Below are 20,059 nucleotides of genomic sequence, written 5' to 3'. Positions count from 1 at the left end.
AAAGGAAGGAGTAAAACTATCACTATTTGCAGATGACATGATACTTTACATGGAAGATCCCAAAAACTCCACAAGAAGACTCCTTGAATTAATCAACAAGTTCAGCTGTGTAGCTGGATACAGTCAACATACAAAAATCGACAGCATTCCTATACACAGGCAACAAACAGACTGAGAGAAATTAAGAAAATCATACCTTTCACAATAACATCCAAGAAATTGAAATATTGAGGAATCAGTCTAACAAAAGAAGTAAAAGATCTCTGGAATGAAAGCTACAGTACTCTGAAAAAAGAGATTGAAGATTTCAGAAAATGGAAAAATATGCCTTGCTCATGGATAGGAAGAACCAACATTGTGAAAATGGCCACACTCCCAAAACTGCTGTACAGATTCAATGCAATTCCCATTCAACTACCATTAGCATACCTCACAGATCTCGAGGAAACATTCCTTAAATTCATCTGGAGCCAGAAGAGACCCAGAATAGCAAAAGCAATCCTGGACAACAAGGACAGGTCAGGTGGAATCACAATCCCTGACCTGAAATTATGCTACAAAGCTACTGTCATGAAATCAACCTGGTACTGGCTAAAAAACAGACCTGAAGATCAATGGAACAGACTGGAAGAAACAGCCACAACCAAAAACACACTCAGCCACCTAATCTTTGATAAAGGGGCCAAACAAACTCACTGGAAGGATGATAGCCTCTTTAATAAATGGTGCTGGAAAAACTGGCTTGTACCTGCCAAAGACTGAAAATAGACCCAAGCCTATCACCAAACTCAAGTCAAAAATGGTTCACAGATCTCAATATTAAACCAGAAACACTACATCTATTTGAAGAGAAAGTAGGTAAAAACCTTGAAGACATAGGGGTAGGCAGAGAGTTCATGAACAAAAACCAAATTGCAAGTGAAACACTTGAAAGAATCAACAACTGGGATCTCATCCTACTAAAAAGTTTCTGCACATCTAAAGAAATCACCAGCAGAGTAAAATGAAAACCCACAAACTTGGAAAAAGTCTTAGCTGACTGTCCCTCAGACAAAGGGCTTCTATCCAGAACATATAAAGAATTAAATAATATCAGCCCCCCCCCCCAAATTCAAAGGCCCAATCCAAAAATGGGCAGCTGAGATGAATACACACTTCTCAGATAAGGAGATACAAATGGCAAATAAATATATAAGAAAATGTTCAACATCATTAGTCATTCGAGAAATGCAGATTAAAACAACATTGAGATTCCACCTTACCCCAGTAAGAATGGCTAGCATTAAGAAATCAACCAATAACAAATGCTGGTGAGGCTGTGTAGAAATAGGAACTCTTCTCACTGCTGGTGGGAATGCAGACTAGTCAAACCACTGTGGAAATCAGTTTGGAAATTCCACAGAAAACTAGGTCTAGAGGTCCTATTCAATCCAGCTATCCCCCTGCTGGGTATTTTCCCAGAAGATCCAAAAACATCATAACACAGTGATATATGTGCACCTATGTTCATAGCAGCACAATTTGTAATTGCTAAATTGTGGAAGCAACCCAAATGTCTGTCCATCCACTGAGGATTTGGATAAGCAAATTGTGGTATTTTTATATAATGGAATATTACTCAGCTATAAAGAAAGATAAACTCGAGGCTTTTATAGGTAAATGGTCACAATTAGAGACCATACTCATAAGTGAAATAAATCAGACCTGCATGTGCAAGCACCACATTGTTTCACTAGTGTAAAACCTGAAAGAGTTCATTTAAACTAGGAGGTATGATAGACATTGTTAAACAACAGGAAAACACTCAAGGGTAAAGGGCAACTGGGATGTGGGAAAAGAGACGGGAAAGAAGGAGAAATGGTGTATGTATATATATATATATATATACAGGATAGTTAACATAGTTGTTCTACTGTCTTGTATTTCTTCGCTGAAAGAAACTGTGAATGAGTCCTTATTTGATCAATTTTGCATGTCTCTATCTGTTTTCATGAGAAACCACTTTGAAGATATCAATATGTAATACAACAAGCATTGTTAATTTCCTACCACTTTGTTTGCAACTCTGTATTGTCTGTACTGTTCTTTTGCTATTTTGTAAAAGGTTGTCTGTTAATGTTTTCTTCCTTTTATTTTTAAAATAAAAAAAAAGAAATATATGCCTTCTCATACAAATTTCATTGGCTACAGCCAGTCACATGACCAATCTTGGTGTTAATGAGATAGGGAAGTATAATTCTACCCTGAAGGGCAAAAAATTTTGGTAACAACACTTCATTGTCCTTTTTGTTGGTGAGCAGCTTTGGGAAAGTACACAAATAGTCACAAGGAGGGTGTGTATCTCAGTGCCTCAGAGAGGTCAACACATTGTGCCTGGCATGTGGTTATGAGTATCAGCCTTTCCTCCACAGATCTTGCATCTGCTTGGAGTAGAGGGTATCTAAATACTGTAGAGAAGCAGAGAGTGAAAGAGAGCAAGAGTGGATTCATTGGAGTTGAGTTTTGTCCAATCAATTCAGGTTGCCATCAAGAAATAGCATAAACTGGCTAAAACAAGATGCTTGGGAATCTGGAGTCCCAAAATTAGAGTGCCAGCATGATTAGGTTCTGATGTGGTTCCTCTTCTGGGATGCAAAATGTTGAATTTTGTTTGTTTCTTCACATGCCAAAGAGAGAATGTGAAAGCTCTCTGGGGTCCTTATACAAGGATGCTAACCCCATTCCTGCTGACATCCCAAAGGTACTCACACCCCAGTACCACCACACTGAGCTCAGTGCAATCATCTGAATGGGTCCTAGTCCAGTGTGACTGATGTCTTTTAAAAAGAGAAAATTGGGACACAGAAGAGAGCTACATATAGTGGTAAGATGAGGTGAAAAGATACAGGAATGAAGATGGCCATCTACAAATCAGGAAGAAAATCCTGGAACAGATTCTCCTACCAAACTCCTCAAAAAGAACAAGTCTTCTGATACCTTGATTTTGGCTTCAAACATTTATACACCAATAAGTGTTTGCTGTTTAAACCAGCTGTCTTGTGGTACTTTGTTACAGCAGCTCTAGCAAACCAGTGACATAGGAACTATCTCTAATTGCTTAGTAGGGGATGCTAGATCATTATTTTAACAGAATTTCTGGAGCCACACTCACACTGTCAGGAAAGTGACCTGCAACGAATTAACAGTGTCTTCCATGAATATGGGGTGGGTATAGCATTGAATTTAGAGTCAGGTGACCAGGAATTTCACCCAGGCTCTGGAACACTCTAACTTCATGATTACAATAGAGTTAGATAAACCAGTGAGCCCATGGGCAGGGATACCAGGAATCCATAGCCGAGGGCTTTTGACTAAAGCACAAAAGTGTGGAGATGGACAGAAGGCCTGGCATCACCTCAAACACTGACCCCCAGCCTAGCCAGTGAGGAGGCAATTAGTCTTTCCCTAAGAGAGCCACCAGTAACTACCAGAAGTAAATCAAATTCTTGGAAAAAATGATAGCTCTTTAATATTCTCTAGATTCTAGCATCCTTCTCTATTAGCCCCTTTGAAATTTACTGTCTGCTCTTCCGAGGTAGTCTGAGCATCGTAAGACCTCTCCTCTAAATATGGTTGACAACAATTAATCAAATTTTTCAAAATAGGTGGTAGAATTTTGAATGTTCCCCAATACAAATAAATGATATATATCTGAATTAATAAAAATGTCAATTACCCTGATTTGATCTTTATACATTGTATACATGCATTGAAATGTTCCATTGTACTCTATAAAAATGTGAATCTGTATACGTCATTTTAATATCTCTTCTCCTATAGCAGAAAACCGTAAGACTCCAAAACTTTGTTAACCACAAGGTATTTTTAGGTCCTAGATCTTACCTGTGTATGGACAAAAACCTGAAATATTAATGAAAAGGTGGAGATAGGGTGTAGTACTTACTTTTGACAGGTGAAGGAACCTCTTTATTGCTTTCCTCTAGACAGATTCAATAACAAAATTGAGGTATGTTTTTAAACTCTGAGACATCGGTGTGCATGTACATGAGTGTGTGTGTGTGTGTGTGTGTGTGTGTGTGTGTGTGTGTGTGACGTCTTAGCACACTGATGTTCCATGGGATGCTATTTCAGTCTGGAAGATAGCTAAGCATGTTACGGTTGATTCAGCAGGCCCCACCAGTAGAGAATGAAATGACATCCGTAATAGCCATAGAAGCAATGACCAGCAAAGAGAAACATGGAGCGGAATAAGGCGAAAGAGCAAAGTATCAATTATCTGTTGCTTATGTGACAAATCACCCCAAAATACAGTGGCTTAAAACAACAACAATTTTTTCATGATTATGTAGATCAGTAATTCAGGCTGGGCTCCCCTGGGTGATTCTTCCTCTTGTTTGAGGTCATTCGGCTGCCTGGTTGGCTGGTGGTTTCAGGGATCTTAGCTGGGATTGCTTATCTTTTCTCCCTTTTGCACGTGGTGGTGGAAGTCTTTAGTGGCCAGAGAGGGCATGCCTAAGTGCACAAACACTTTTCAAGCTGCTTCTTGTACACTTTTAGTAATGTTCCCGTAGACAAGCCCAGAGTCAGTGGAGACAGGAACTGTACTAAGGCATTGGTACAGGGAAGCATGATTCCTAGGGGACTACTCTTAGTGGAAGAATTCTCCAGAGCTTGCTTTTTTGAGAACTTTTGTATCATATCCTAAGACTACCAAATGTAAAATGTGCAGATAAGCTAGAAGTGTTTCTTTAAAAATTAGGTTCAAGAGCTGGTGAAATCTTTATTTTTATTAATATAACCCTATTTACACAGACAAGTAAAGCCTGGTAAAGCTCACATTAGTTGATCCTGGAAGTCCCTTAATCTCTGAGACTTAGTTTCCCATTTGTAAGATGCTCTTTACTGAACTCCTTCATCATTATTTTAAGGATCACACGAGCTCGCGCTTTTTGTGAACAGTGTAGCGCTCCACACAGCCTGGGTGTGCCATGATTCTGGGAAACTTTAAACCTGGTGACCAGAAAAATATGCGATATGCAATGAGAAAATAAAAGCACCAACTGACTAGACTGTTTCAATAGCACGTATTTTTAAAAATTCATAAGAGAGTCTTTTGACTCTACATACATTAAATTTGCCTTTGTCTCTGTCCTTCTCTTTGCCCAAGATTAACAAGGAAAAAACAGATTTGATTTGTTTTGAACATCTGCTTTACCTTTTGTCCTAATTTTAAATCACTCCTCTATTTCAAATGCACCTTGTTCTCTCTACCTCTAATATATCAATCCAGTTTACAAGCCTTCTCTTCCAGAATGTGTTTGATTGATTACACTGCAATTCGATCCCTGCTTGCCCATCCATCAGGAGTTACTGAACTCTTTTGATGTCTGGGTTAGTGCTGGGACTAGATGCCAAAACAAACTAAACCAAACAAATAAACAAAGAAAAACATGAATAAAGCATCATTTTTTGTCCTCCAGGACCTCATGGACTAGCAATGAGATATGCATACACAGGAAACAGTATTATCATTGTGTGCTGAGAAACAAAACTACACATTTATTCAACAAACATCTAATGATTGCTTACTTGGTGCATGCAATAAGCTGGTATACAATACAAAGATGGATGTCTTTTCTATTTTTAAGGCTGATCTAGTGAAGGAAACAGACAAGGCAGAAGTCACAGTTCAGCACCAGGTTTACATGGAGCCCAGAGCATGGCCTCCGCCAGATGGAAGTGGTTGGGAATTTTTTCCATAGATTACATATAAGACAAGAAAAGGGTAGGGGTAAATTTCAGGCAGAGAGTGCTTCACAGTGTGGGAAAGCATGACTTTTTTTAGAGATATCCAAATCAGTGCAGTATGACTGTTCTACAGAGTGAGAAAGGAGGACAAGAGAGAAAAATCTAGAGACAAGCAGAGGTCAGACTGCAGGAGAGAAGTAGCCTCCTCAGATTTGCACTGTAGGAGAATCACTCTAGCAAAACAGGGTGAAATGTTATGTACAGGCATAGTCAAGTTACAGGACAACAAAGCTAATAAGTAATTTTAATAACTTAAATATAATTTAATTCAACCAAGAAATGATGAGAGATTGAATTTCAGCACAGTATTGGAGGGACAAGCAATGGGTTTAGAGGCATAAGGTAGCAGTACGGGATGAATTACATCTCAGAAACTCATGTATTGAAGTACTAATCACATGTACCTCAGAATGTAAGCTGTAAGGCCTTAGAAGAAGCAGTGAAGTTAAAAAGAAGTCACCAGGGTGGCCCTAGACTGGTGTTCCTATAAAGAAAAGAGTTTATAGCACAGACATGCACAATAGGTAGACCCTGCAAAAACACAGGGAGAAAACAGCCATCTACAAACCAAGGAGAGAGGCCTCAGGAGATACCAAGCTTGCTAATACCTTGATCACTGACTTGTAGCTCCAGAATAGTGAGAGTAAAATTCTGTTTAGATGTCACCAACCTGTGGTATTTTGTCGTGGCCCTACAAACTAATCGAGGAGGAAGAATCAGGAGAACTGGTGAAATCAGGGATGAAGTGGATAAAAGAGGAGGAAATATAGGGCAACTCTGAGGTTTCTGTCTCATGCAACCTACTTCTGGGGCTCAAATAATCATACCCCCAAAGTACAGTGTGTGGGGGTATGCTAAGCCTTTGACTTAAAAAAGAGCTTACACTACTTCTGCCTACCCAAGCATAAAAATCCTGGAATTCTCTTCTCTGCATTAAGAGCCGACTGCAAAGGGAGCATAGACTTCCCTCTCCCTAAAATCCCATTATCTTTCTCAGAAAAGAAGAGTATGGAATGTGACTGCATCAGGACAGATTTCCCCTGCAGGAAAATGTCTTTCCTTTGGTCACATTTAAATTCCAAAGAGAATGTCTTGGGGATGAAGCAGTTCCCTAATAAGAAATTACAAGCCCTCAGAGCGTATTCCCCCATGTGCTATTGCTGTAGTTTTCTCCTTTTGCATGTTAATAAATGTGTGTCTTTTCTCTTGTTTAATCTTTGTCAGTTTATTCCCATGACCCTTTAAAAGACAGAGAGGAAATTTCCCTGTGCCCCTGCAATAGTATGTGATGCTGCTGTGCTCCAAGAGGTAAGACCACCGGCTGGCAGTGATGCTTTCTAGTTTTGTGGTCTTTGAAGAACATCCAACTGATGGTGACCACTACACTGTCTACAAGGAGCTGGAGCCCAGTCAAGAGGCATGAGCTGAGGTTACAGGTTTGGGGATCTCCAGGTACAGGAGCAGGTGAAGCAGAGCAGTGGTTGAGGTCACCTGACGGACATATGTGCTGTGAGAACAGGGTGCAGAAGACAGAGCTGGGAAGAAGTCCTTCCCTGTGGAAGAGAAGAAAAGCCACCTGGGCACAGGACAGAGTGGAAAACATTAGCGGAAGTCCTCAGAGATGAGAGTCAAGAGAGTCAAAGGCTGTTCAAGTTTTAATGTCAGAACCACGGTGATGTCTGATTTTTCAGAGACAGAATACTTTCCAGCTTTATGTTCCTGTCAAATAGTGCCTGCCCTTGTGGCTGGTGGGCTCTTTATCCCTCCCTGATAGATGCTACTCCTTGGCTATTTTCTCTCTCACCTAGAGGACTTTCTGAAGGGTCATCAGGTTTTCTTCCAGGGCCCTCCTTGTATCTTCCTTAGTAAAGCCAGATGGCTGGAGGTAGTGTTTAAGGCGAGGCTGTTCTTTTTAGGGCTCTTTAGTGGGTAAGCAAACCCTGTGCCCTTGGTCAGAATGTATAGGAACTATGAAGTCATTGTTCGGCTTCCCCAAGCCTGAGAAGAATCTAGTCTTTACAGATACTGAATAGTTAAAAGGCATCTTTCTTCACTTACTTTGGAGAAAGGGAAAGGCACATGGATCCTTTCTCTAACCAACCAATCCAACAAGAGAGGCCTAGAAGAAACATAAGGGATTTCCCCCAAAACACTCAGGATTTGGCCCTGGCTTTGCCCGACTTTATCTTGCCTCTGTGAAATTGTCCTCTTCTTTGCTATCGTCTTACCACTCAGTGCTCCTTCCTTCTGAAAGGTGCGGAGCACTTTCACCATAAACACTCAGCCAGCAGTCGTGAACATTTCCTATCCAAGCACGGGGGGAACAACACAGAGATAGCCAACTTTGCACCTTAAGAAGCATCTGCTTAGTCGCACATCTGAATGCTGGATGCAGTTTGAAGATCATGTCTGCTAACTCAATCACCTTCCACAGCAGTAGTCCTAAATAATGTACACTTGAAGTATTTTTGTTCTCTCAATATAAAATTTTGAGATTGGAAAAGCCGGCCCCCTCACCCTCTTGTTGAAGTGAAACTAGAAGAGATTTCCCCACCCAGCCGTGCAGACTCTTAGGTGACAAATTCAGTGCTCTGGTCACTTTCCCTCACGGCCTCCCTGAGTTCTTCAGCATGAATCACCTCCATGAGAGACCCCACTAGGGGTGACTCAGCCTCTGCCTGAGTGTCAGCTACCAGAAGGGAGGGAGATTTCCCAACAATGAACTGTCCAGTTCTTCCTTGTTTTGAGAGAAAATCTTGTCCAGAGCTCCCTTTGGCAGTTAGGAAAAGACCTATGCTGAATACAAGCCCTACAGCAAGGGCCTGGGAAGCTTCTCCTATTCACACTCTCACCAGGTCAGGGCTTAGGAAGGCGGCTCTGGCCCTGGGCTTCACTGGCTGACTGGATGCCGGCAGCCACAGGCAATTCTGCACCGCAGTCTGTTTCCGCATACCTGAGCCAGCTTTCCCAGCCTGCACTGTTTAAGGTGAGCACACTGGAGCTTACTGTGAGTCACAGCACTCAAAAGGCCAGGACTCAGGAGGGCGGCAGCAGCGCCACTCAGCCCAGCTCCTGGATCCGGCTGTGGCAAGGAATCCTTCCCCTCGCCATGGCTTCCCTGGGGCAGATCATCTTCTGGAGGTAGAGTACCCTTCTTCCTATCCTTAAGATTAAGAATAGGGATGAAGTCTCTTATGAACCTGAAGAACTGCTGGGCTGTTTCATGTGGCCCCACTTGTACTCTTATGATCCAGCATTAGACCAGTGAGAGCCTCACCAGACAATAACCTACCTGAACTCAACATCACACCCCGGCCACTTAAAGCACCCAGTCAGGGATGGGAGGTTTTTGGTGGTGGCCTGCCATGGAAGCCTGGTGCCTGCTGGGGTAGCACTGAACTGAGGAGAGCACAGGGTACCAGGCTAGGAGCTAAACAGAAATGTAAGTTTCTGAGTGCTGTAGGGACACTGAGTGGCGTGGCCCAGGAAACAAAGGGAATGAGTGGAGACTGGTGGGGTGCAGGAGCATCTCTACGAGCTCTCAGGATGAAGGAGGAGGATATTCTTTGACTCTTCTTTGTGGGTATAATTTCTCTGTATTCCTGAACAGTTCACTCCAACAGCCCCACCTCATTGCGAGCTGGGTCTCTAGTTTTCCTGGGAGCTCTTTGGACAGAGACCCTGGCAGCTGCTATTGCTGCTGCTGCTACCTAACTTCCCAGAAATGAAAGAAGCAAGTCCCTCCCCTCCCTTTTGCTCCTCTCAGTTATACTCTAGTTGCCTTTACCCCTCAGGATGTCATTTACTTTCTGGAAAGGAAGAGCTGGAAGACAAAGTATTTTTCATAGAATGGTTGCTGATTCAATGTCAGGCACAACTCATTACAGTGTTAGGAAGACATATTTACTGGTTCTAAGTATTCTTTGAAGGACCAACCTTCAAACAATTTCTAGTGTCTATTTCAATGTGAAGAAAGAAAGAAAAAAACAGAAGGAAGAAAAAAGGGAAGAAAGGACAGGAATCCAGATTAATAGTGAAAAGTTCGTAAAGAGACTGACAAAACAATGGGAAATTCTTTTCCTTGAAACAGAATGTCAGCTCCTCACTTGTGTTCAGCTGAAACCACCAGTCCTGCATTGACAGGGTCTTGGTGGGCTCAGCAGGGCTACCTGGGCAGCTCTCCTAGCCCTGTGCCTGACAAGGACACTGTGCTCCATCAACTTCTTGGAAGAGCAGTAGGCAGTGGTGGGCTTTCATCCATTCCTATACCCTAAAAGAATCCTCCTAAGAAGCACCTGCATCTAAAGTGTTAACATTTTGCAAGCTTGTACTTCGTGCTTTACAGTAGCGTGTCCTTTAAGTCTCACTCCCAAGCCCTCGTGAAGGTTCTTTATCACCTCAAGGTAAGAATGTCATTTGCTCAAGCCTCAACCCATGTGTGAGGGGCGTTAAGCCCAGTCTACTTGACACTAAAGGCCCAAGCGCTCTGCCCTGTGCCATCCTTGCCTCTGCTCCCACTGCCCCAGTTCCCCTTCCCCCTATATTCCAGCTTGCTCCCATGGATGGGAAACACGCAACAAGTGACTGTTGTTCCAAGGACGGGCGTGTGGGCTTTCTAATAATACATTACAACCAGCCTGACTGGTTTTGCTGGAGGATTAGCAAGAGGTGGGTGTTCAAAATGTGAAACCCCCACCCTTCAGAGACCCACTGGAGTCAACAGAGGCTCCCCTTGTTGGCCCCTGTTGCCTGGTTAGCTATTCATGCTCTAGTTGCAAAAGCAGGAACAAGCTGCAAGGGTGGCAGATCCTTTGTGCAAAGACGTCACCAGGAAGAGGGAAAATGGCCAGCTTCAGTGGTAAGCAGGGTTTTCCTGGTTGTCTTAGGGATTCAGATGGAGCCCACTTGTGGGGATTCAGTGTTCTCTCTTGGTCTTAACACACTTACTCCCTTTGCCATAATTTTATTAATTCACTATAGTACGTCTTTTGGGAATGCTCAAGGCTATGGTGATGGTCATAGTGTAAGAGTCTGCCATCTTTTGCAGAAACAGTGCATTATTCCTTTAACAATTACCAAAGAGCTTAATACCTTCACACACTACAGAATGCTGCTGAGGATTTGCAATTTCTACCATACCAACCCTCCTCGGCATATTTAGGAGCTGTGTAATCAAGGACTTCCACCCTTGTTCCCATCACAGCTATCAGTAGCAGCAGCATTCATTCAAGGAACATTTGTTGAACGCTGCTTGGAGTCCAGTGGTAGAAAAGTTACACTCCCTGCTCTGAAGGGGTTAAATTCCAATCAACAATATTAATAAAGTATCTATTTTGTGTTGAGGGCTGCAGTAGGCACTGAGGCAAATGTGACTAAAATGATAATGCAACGGCCTAATGGGAGATAGATTCCTAAACAGAGATTTCTAATATACATTCAAAAGTAAGATAATATTATATTGCATTGTGTTATCTTCAGTGTAGTTGCTCAGATCACCAGATACAGGCATGTAAGAGTGATCAAACAATATAAACACTAACTGGTCCTTTCAGTGAACTAATAGACATTAGTAGCACAATTATCTTAGCTATCTTGTATATGATTTCCTATCATCTTGTTTTGAAATTCTGTATCATTTTTATTGGTTTTTTTTTATTATCTTTAAAATAAAAAAGTAAGATAATAGGCACAAGGTGCACTAGAAACACTTCCTTACCTGAGACTTGAGGCATGTTTCCTGAGCCGGCTGCCGGCCGGACCGTCTTGGAAATGAGTTAGTGTTACCGGAGCGAGGACACTTGAGGAGGAGTCGCTAAGGAGAGGGAGCAGAATAAAATAAAACTCATGAACTAGCGCACTGTGCTGAGAAGCTGCAAGTTACTTTATCCTATCAGCACATGAAGTTTGACACAGAAAGTTCTAAGAGATGAGGCTGAGATCACACCAGATAATGTGGGACCTTATTTGTTGTTTATGAAGAGGAGCCCTTGAAAGCCCTTGAAAGCTCTTACTCAAGGGAACCTTGGTGGGTTTTATCCTCGGGGAGCAGAAAGCCAAGGCAAGGAAAAACAGCTAGAAATGGCTTCAAACAGAAGTATAAAGAATGATAAGGACCAGAAGTAGAGATCCACAGAAGGGAAATAGATACAAGAAACAGTCAGAATTTTAAATTGGTAATAGGTGATAAATGATTGGAGGGGAGGAGGGGTGGTGCAGAATTGGAGTGGATGAGGTAAAGGGTTGATAAAGCCCAGGCTACTTCTGTGTTTCTGGATTGGACAGAGTGAGTAGAGGGAGAGGAAAGAGAAGAGTCAGCAAGCTGCTGTATTTCATCTAAAATCACTAGTGACAATGGGACTGACGAGTCCTGTCAAGAGAACGAAGCAAGTGTCCTTTTGCCCAAGGGTGGACAAACTAGAGAATAAGAAAGACTTGAGTGAAGGAGTCTCAGGAGCTTTCCTCTGCAATCTTTGACTCCCATTCCCCACAAGTTGTCAAGCCTGTGCCTGGCGTAGACATCCCAGACGTTGATGGTAAGAAAAGTTATCAGGGTCTGGCCTGGAGAGATCTCGGCACAGGTCGTGTTGACACTTCAACTTCACTTGGATAAAAGTTGGGCCTAACCTGCAGTCTCTCTGAGCCTAGAGACTCTGAGACTCCAGGGCATTTAGAGCTCATCCAATGAACATGGCTGGAATTCAGAAAGTAGAATGAATTATGCATTGAATGGAATATTTAAATTGATAGCATCTTTGTTCCTGGACTCCCAAGAGAATATTATCTTCTGAGTATGATACCCTTCCTCATCTTTACCTGCTGCAGCATTCAGAGCACATGGCACTTCCTCGTTGAAGTTTTCCTATATGCCATTAATTGTCTCCTTTATGTTCACAATTGGACACATTCATGAATGTCTATTAGCAGTGCCTGTCTGTTTCTCTCACTAGGGTTAGGCCCCTGAGGTTCTGGACTTGGTCTTGCTCATTGCTGTCAGAAACAAAGATAGTGCTGCTGCTATGCATCTGCACTCTGGGATTAAACTGCCTGGGTTCATATTCTTACATCATCATGAATGCTTTATGAGCTTCAATTTCCTTATCTATAAAATGTAGCTGATAACAGTACCTAACCACTAGGGTTTATGAATGACATGTGGTCATTATGAGCCTGCCAGCGTTAGCTCTTGCTCTTGTCATTATTTGCAGGTCCTTCTATGATGACTTCTACATGGCTGGCTCTCCACAAAAATTTAACTTCAATTCCAGGACCCCACTGCCTCTTCTGTTCCTGACATGAATGTTCTAGAGAGGGCACATAGTAGAGTAATTGCCACTGGGTCTCTTAAAGAAAGTTAACTCTAACAAATCAAGCTCAGGAGAGTTCTCCAGACTCTTGTTTTGAAAAGAATTAAGTCCATCCCACCTTTTTTCTATGAATCTGAGACTTAATCACGCTCCAGGCTTGAGGATGGCATAGTTGAAATAGTTCACTGAATGTCTTTCTTCACCACTAAAGGGTGGTACTAAAGAGTATTGAGGTGGTGAGGTGAACCTGGAAGTTCCTCCTGTGCAGAGCTGAGTAGCTAGGCCTTCTGGTCAGGCACTGCAGACATCAAAATCAAAAACCCTCAGGGTGCAGTTGAGCTATGTAGCTATGACAAAACACTCAGTAGTAGCTAATGAGCTAAGCTGTCTCACATTCCTAATTATCTCCATTTCATAAGTGCAAATATTGAGGCTAAATAATTTGCTCAGTGTCTCTCAGCCAGTCAGTGGCAGGAACCAAGAAGTTCCTACCTGGTCTTCCATATTTTTATTTTTTTTTAAGAATCTTTCTAATAAGCTCTGCTTCATCTCTTGCTATTTAAAGCAGAACACAACTCATCATCAGCAAAAACTCTCTTCTTCAGAGACGAATAACTGCCACAGTCAAAGAATTCTTATCTGGGGAGCCTGTAAATTGCTGGCCTGTGTTGTATCAGGGAGCTGCTCTATAGGAGTGAGTGCATCAGTAAGGAATGACTAAACTCAGTAATAACTGTATACTTTCAGAGGTCAAAAATTCAGAAAGTCAGTACCTTCTTTCATTTTATCAATGAGATAATCAAGCAAAATGATGTAGCTTGCCCAAGAGTAATATGCTAAAGAATGGTACAACAGGGCTTTTTAAATAATCCTACATTGCTCAGCGACCTTAGCCAAAAGCTGTGTTGGACCCCAGAAGAGCATGTGTTACCCAAACATCAGGGATCCTCAAATCTGAGAGACTAAAGCTTTATCTATGCTTATGTTAATATGAAAAAATAGAAATAATGTAGGTATTAGAACTCGTCCGATCAGTGTATGTAGTTCATCTTTCCACCTCCTGGCTTTGTGACCTCAGTGAGTTACACAACAGCTCTGTCTATTTCTTACTCAGTAAAATGGGCATTAATGACAGTACCTAGCTATTAGGGTTGTTATGAAGACTAACTGAATTAGTCCATGTGAAAACCGCAGTGCAGCTTTGTGCACATGTTTAGCACTTTGTGTTACCCTTATTGAATTATTTCCTCCTGATATTTTTAGGGAATAACAAAGTGAGTTGGAGGGAGGAAGGAAGGGAGAGAGGGGAATAACAAGCCGAACAAGAACCTTCACGTCCTAAATGTTTTGGGATTTAGTGAATCTGAGATATTTTTTTTTAGTCTGTGTTCTATGAGATACAGGGAAATCTCTGCCCCCTGGGGTGGTGAACTAGATGAACTCCACCTGCCCAAATGCTCATCTCAAAGTGTGGTCTCCTGTCCAGCAGCATCAGTACCATCCTGGAGCTGTTAGAAGCACAAATTCTCGGCCCCCCTCCTGACTTACTAAATTGAAAACTCTAGGGGTAGATCTAGCAATACATGGTGGAACAGACCTTCCAGGTGGCTGTAATGCTACTCAGATTCAAGAAACACTGCACTAGCAGTCTCTCTGGGTCCCTGGGTGCCCCAGAGGAAGTACAGAGATTGAATTCAGATGCATATAAATTTCATCTGGGAGTATTTACCACTCCATTTCCTATAAGAAATGTTTTAAAGAGAAGTGGATAGGTCTTGATGAAGACAGAGGAAAAAACATGACATTTCTACAGACGAGAAACCCGCATTATATTTCTTTTTATATTAGCTTCTATTATCCCAAACCATCTGTCTGGAATACTTCAGATTTACTATTTCATCACTTCTAAATGTATTCCTACTACTCCCGGCACAGCAGTAATGGGAAAAATGGCAGACAGTTTTCCCCTATCTTTTTCTGCAGATTTTTGAATGAAAAATTTCATGGAATAAAAACCATGAAAGATTTGAGAGACAGAGAGAGCATCCATAATATTTAGGTGTATGGAATTCTCTTACCTATCTGTCTACCCTCCTCATTGTGTTTTCTTTCCACCGTCCACTCCCAGAGTGGCCATTTCACACCTCTCTTCTCCTTTCAATCTTACAATCACCCACCCCTTCTCCCCTTCCCCATCTCAGTAATTACCTTACTTCATCTTTCACAGAGAAAATAAAACCCAGTAACCAGGTCCTCCTTTACCTTTTTATTTCCCACCTGCCCAAGGGCTCCTTGGTGACCTCTTTCTCTGCCTCTCTTCTGGATCCAGAGGATTTGCCCAATTCCTATCAAAGGTCAACCCCTGTGTGCCTTGGATTAAAATCAACTCCCAGCTCACAAACACCTCCTGCAGCTGGCGTCATCTCTCTTCCTCTACTATCACAGGCAGCGTGCTACCCATGTATCAGTATTTTCTATCTTAAAAAGAAAAAAATCTCCATTTCATAATCCCTCCAGCTACCCACCCTATCTCCCTTTGTCCCTTCTCAGCAAACTTGCTCCAAGAGTTTTGTGCAGTGATTGAGCGTGTTGATTTCCTAGCATTGCAGGGGTGTCGATGTGACAATTTCATGCACAGAGTGGAGCCACTGACTGAGTCTATCTGATCCAAGCTCTCCTACTTTCTAGCTGTGTGGCCTTGGGCAAGCTATTCATCCTCTCTGTGTCTGGGCTCTTCATTCATAAAATGGAGACAACATTAGAATCTATATCGAAAGATTGTTGTGAAAATTATGTAAATTAAGACACAGAAAGCATTTAGCAGATACCTCTTGTAAACTACTTATTCTATGATTATCTCATCTCAACTAACTCTTGCATTTTGGATTTCGTCCCCCACTAAACTAAGATATTGCACCTGCTTGTGTCGTTAATCACTTCCACTTCCATTGCCACATCCAGTGTTTACTTCTCTATTCTTACCTTACTTAGCTATACTACATTCAACACAGATGTTCCTACTACCTCTTTCTTGAAACCATTTCTTCTCTTGGCTTCCATGACACTATTCTGCCCCTTTGCCCTGTGACAGCTGTGGCAGCTTTTAGAGTTGGCCTCCGCTTTTCTACACTTGGTTTGGTGGTAACAGCTTTCCTCCTGTGCCCCATGCAACTCCAAACCACCATGTTCTGTAGCCAGAGAACCTGCCTCTGGCACAAAGACATATCCTTCCATTTTTTTCCAGTGCATGACAATGGACCCTTTCCTTTGCCAAAAGGTCTCAGAGTCCATGAGCAGAATGCAACAGAAAAGGGACAGTTATTCTTTAAAGTGACCGGCATAAGCTTCGTGAAGCCCTATAAGGTACGGGAGAGTCAGTGGTGTAAGTAGCAAGCACTGTATGGGAGGGAGGTATTTCTAGACTCCAGAGGAGCCTCCAGACATGTGTCCTTAAAACTTGAGAGAAAGGTCCTAGTGGAAAGCCCTGTGGCAGAATAAAAATAAATAAGGGATTACTCCAGCCAAGAAACTGCTCTTTGATTTTAGCTTCTATCTGTCTAGGCAATCTGTTTCTTATCCTCCTCTTCTTCTATTCTTTCACGAGAGGCTAAGGCTTGGTGATTCTCTTTGCAGTTGAGAAAAAAGAAGCCAGGGTTGATGGGAAAGTCATGGTGTCATTGTAGTGGCCTTAGGTCAAGGGATCTTTGTCTAATAATCTTAATATAAAGATAAGGAAATTTAGCAAAAGTAAGCTGATTTTCTAGTCTCTTGCTGTGGTCACCTTGGTCTTGGGACTGGCTCTGTGGGTGCTTCCCTGTAGAGGAACTCTGCCTCTTGTTTAATTACTCCTGCCAGCATGCAAGGAATGTTGGAATGGATTTGCAAATTGCTGCTGGCCCAGCGTAAAGGAACAGGCTGCATTTGGGAACATGATAGGGGCTGTGAGAGGGGGATATCAGGACTCCAGAAACATCTCTTACACAGGGAATCTCCACTGAGCCCTGGTGAGAAATGGGTGTTCTGCAGTTACTGTGTCTTTCTGTCTCTCTGATGCTGCTGCCCTGGGAGTCTCCCACAGCCCAGACTCCATCTGAAGGCTTGGACAGAGAAATCTTGGGCAGTGACACCCCAACCCCACCAATAGTTTGCAGAGGGCCCATTGGGGCAGTATCCTAAGCAAGACTGGAGATATTTTGCGATGGACTCAGCTTTATAGACAGAAGCTAGATCCCCAATAAAGCACTCAAAAGTCTATGTACTCTATTCAGAAGTTGTCATAGTTCATTTCTGTTAGTAATGTTTGTCCCTAATAAATGTACAATGTTCCTAAGATAGTGAGATTTTTCAATACATTTTAAGGTCTTATCAAGAAATCAAATCATCACATATACAGAGGGTGACTATAGGATCCTACTCAAAACTTGATATAAAAAACTTCAATGCAAACTTTAGGAAGAAGTGATTGGGTTTTAGGAATGCCCATAGGTTTTGAAATCTATGCAGATGTGTTTCTGGATGAGGAGAAAGAAGAGTTCAAGGAGTAATATTTTACCCTTACGTCTTTCACTCTACCCAGCTCAATAAAGAGGCCAGAGGGACAAAATTCATTGAAGTCTTGGCCAGAGGTTTTGTTTCCCTTGACACTATTCTTGCATCTGGAAAGAATGGGGTGCGGATGCACTGGGATTTCCTCAAGAGTAACTGCTAGCTTAGTGCTGTTATTGTTTTACTGTGACACGGTATAGCATTTAAATGAATTCTGAAAAACAGAAAAATCCAAAGTCAGCCATAATTTTATCACTGCAAGTAAATTTTTTCCCTTTGAAGACCAATTACAAAGGATTTTTGCATAATTATTACTAGAGTAGGTGCCTTTTGTATTCTACTTTCCTCACTAAAACTTTATCATTTTTTATTTTGTTCGCACACGTTTACGGTACAAGGTGTTCACATTCATCTTAGGAAGTAGGTACATGTATGTAACATCTTGAATCCCCTTCCCCTCCCTATTCATCTCCTTCCCTCCATCTCTGGATTCCTTTTTCTTATTTTCATTACTACTGATATTTTTCAGTTTATGTTTGTGACACAGTGATTGCATTCATTGTGGGTAGTTGATATATGTAGATGACACATCTTAAATCTTTTTCCATCCCCCACTCTCTCTATCTTTGTCCACTTCCTATTTGCAAAAGATCTGCCTCCCTGTTTCCATTTGTCAGTCTTTTATTTTGCTGTTTATTTGTACTTCAGGATACTGAAATGAAATAAACCACACAGTATTTTAGCTTGTGTGCCTGATTTATTTCACTTACCATTATATTTTCAAGGTGAATCTATTTTCCTACAAATGTCTGAAATTTATCTTTGTTTATGGCTGAGTAGTATTCCATTAAGTATAGGTACAACATTTTCTCCATCCATTTATCTGTTGATACACATATATGTTGCTTCCAAGATTTAGCTACTTTGAATTGTGCTCTTATAAACATAGATATGCATGTATTGCTGTAATAAAATGTCTTCAGCTCTTTAGGGAAGATACCTAGAAGGAGAACAGTGGGTCAAATGTAACTTCTATTTTTAGTTCTTTGAGAATCTCCATATGGATTTCCACATTGGTTGTAATAATTTACATTCCCACCAACAATATGAAAGTGTTCCATTTTCACCACACCCATGCTACCATTTGTTATTATTTGATTTCTTAATGGTTGTCATCCTTCCTGGTGTAAGATGAAATCTTAGTGATCTTTCAAAATGCATTTCTCTAATAGCCAGATATTGAACATTTTTTCATATGTTTGTTGGCCATTTTTGCTTCTTCTGTGAAGTGTCTATTCATTTCACTTTCACATTTTAAGTGTGTCTCTTATTTAGGGGGTCTAATTTATTGAGTTCTTTATATATTCTAGATATTAGTCCTTTGAGGAATAGCTAGCAAAAATGTTTTCTCATTCTGTAGGTTATCTCCTCACTCAGTTGTTTCCTTTTCTATGCAGAAGATTTTTAATATGATATAATCCCATTTGTTGATTCTTGTTAATATTTCTTGTGCAATCGGAGATCTGTGCAGAAAGTCTCTGCCTACACCTATGACTTCAAGAGTTTTACTTATTTTGTCTTCCATCAGATTCTTTTTATTTTAATATTTGGATCTTGATCCACTTTTATTTTAGTTTGGTACAAGAGAAGAGATATGGGTTCAGCTTCAATCTTCTACATAAGCATACCCAGTTTTCCTAGTGCCATTTTCTAAAGGGGTTGCCTTTCGTCTAACAGATGTTTTTGGCTCCTTTGTAGAAGATCAAAAAGCTGAATGCATCTGAAGTTGTATCTACACCCCATATGGTGTTCCATTGATCTGCATGTCTATTTTTGTGCCAGTGCCACGTTGCTATTGTCACTTTAGCTTTGTAGTGTAATTTGAAGTCTGGTATTGTGAAACCCACTACTAAACTCTTCTTCTCCAGGATTGCTTTCACTATTCTGGGTCTCTACCAGTTTCACACTAATTTTAGGATTTTTCCCAGTTTTGTGAGGAATGCTGTAGATACTTTGATTGGGATTACTTTAAATCTATGTATCAGTTTTGGAAGTATGGCCATTTTGACAAGATCAATTTTCCATATGAAGGAACAGGGATATCTTTCTATTTTCTGATGTCCTCTTCAATCTTCTTTTACAGAGTACTGTAGTTGTTATTGTAGAAGTCTTTCATTTCCTTGGTGGGTTAATTTTTAGGTGTTTAATTTTTTTGATACTATTATAAATAGAATTATTTTCCTAATTTCTTTCTCAGTGAAGTCATTATTGGTATATAGGAGCACTATTGATTTTTGTGTATTGATTTTATATACTTCTACACTGCTGAATTTGGTAATTAATTCTAGTTTTTTTTTTTTGTTTTTTTTTTTTTTTTTTTTTTCTGGTTTTTCTCCGGTACC

General features: G+C 41.2%; 1 protein-coding gene and 1 long non-coding RNA gene across 6 annotated transcripts in view; one reads left to right on the top strand and one right to left on the bottom strand.

Moving 5' to 3' along the window:
• The window catches only part of LOC106149005, a 79,012-nt gene extending 67,430 nt beyond the window's left edge, over positions 1–11,582 (bottom strand). Inside the window, exon 1 of the long non-coding RNA XR_001234873.1 lies at positions 11,525–11,582. This is a non-coding gene — a long non-coding RNA (uncharacterized LOC106149005). The remainder of the gene's footprint in view (positions 1–11,524) is intronic.
• Vtcn1 (V-set domain containing T cell activation inhibitor 1) overlaps positions 8,810–20,059 on the top strand; it is an 82,094-nt gene continuing 70,844 nt past the window's right edge. For 3 of the 5 annotated variants that reach the window (XM_013516492.1, XM_013516491.1, XM_005389056.2), the window contains exon 1: positions 8,810–8,949. In XM_013516492.1, coding sequence (XP_013371946.1) covers positions 8,918–8,949 — 32 coding nt within the window. In that variant the 5' untranslated portion in view covers positions 8,810–8,917. Of the gene's footprint in view, positions 8,950–10,616; positions 10,667–20,059 lie in introns of those variants that run through there. The other 2 variants (XM_013516494.1, XM_013516493.1) reach the window with 2 other exon arrangements.

The sequence above is a fragment of the Chinchilla lanigera genome, unplaced genomic scaffold (genome assembly GCF_000276665.1).
Source record: "Chinchilla lanigera isolate Chin_1 unplaced genomic scaffold, ChiLan1.0 scaffold00034, whole genome shotgun sequence".
Classification (NCBI taxonomy): Eukaryota; Metazoa; Chordata; class Mammalia; order Rodentia; family Chinchillidae; genus Chinchilla; species Chinchilla lanigera.
The sequence above is the reverse complement of the archived record's forward strand: the minus strand, read 5'-3'. Positions and strand labels throughout refer to the sequence as shown.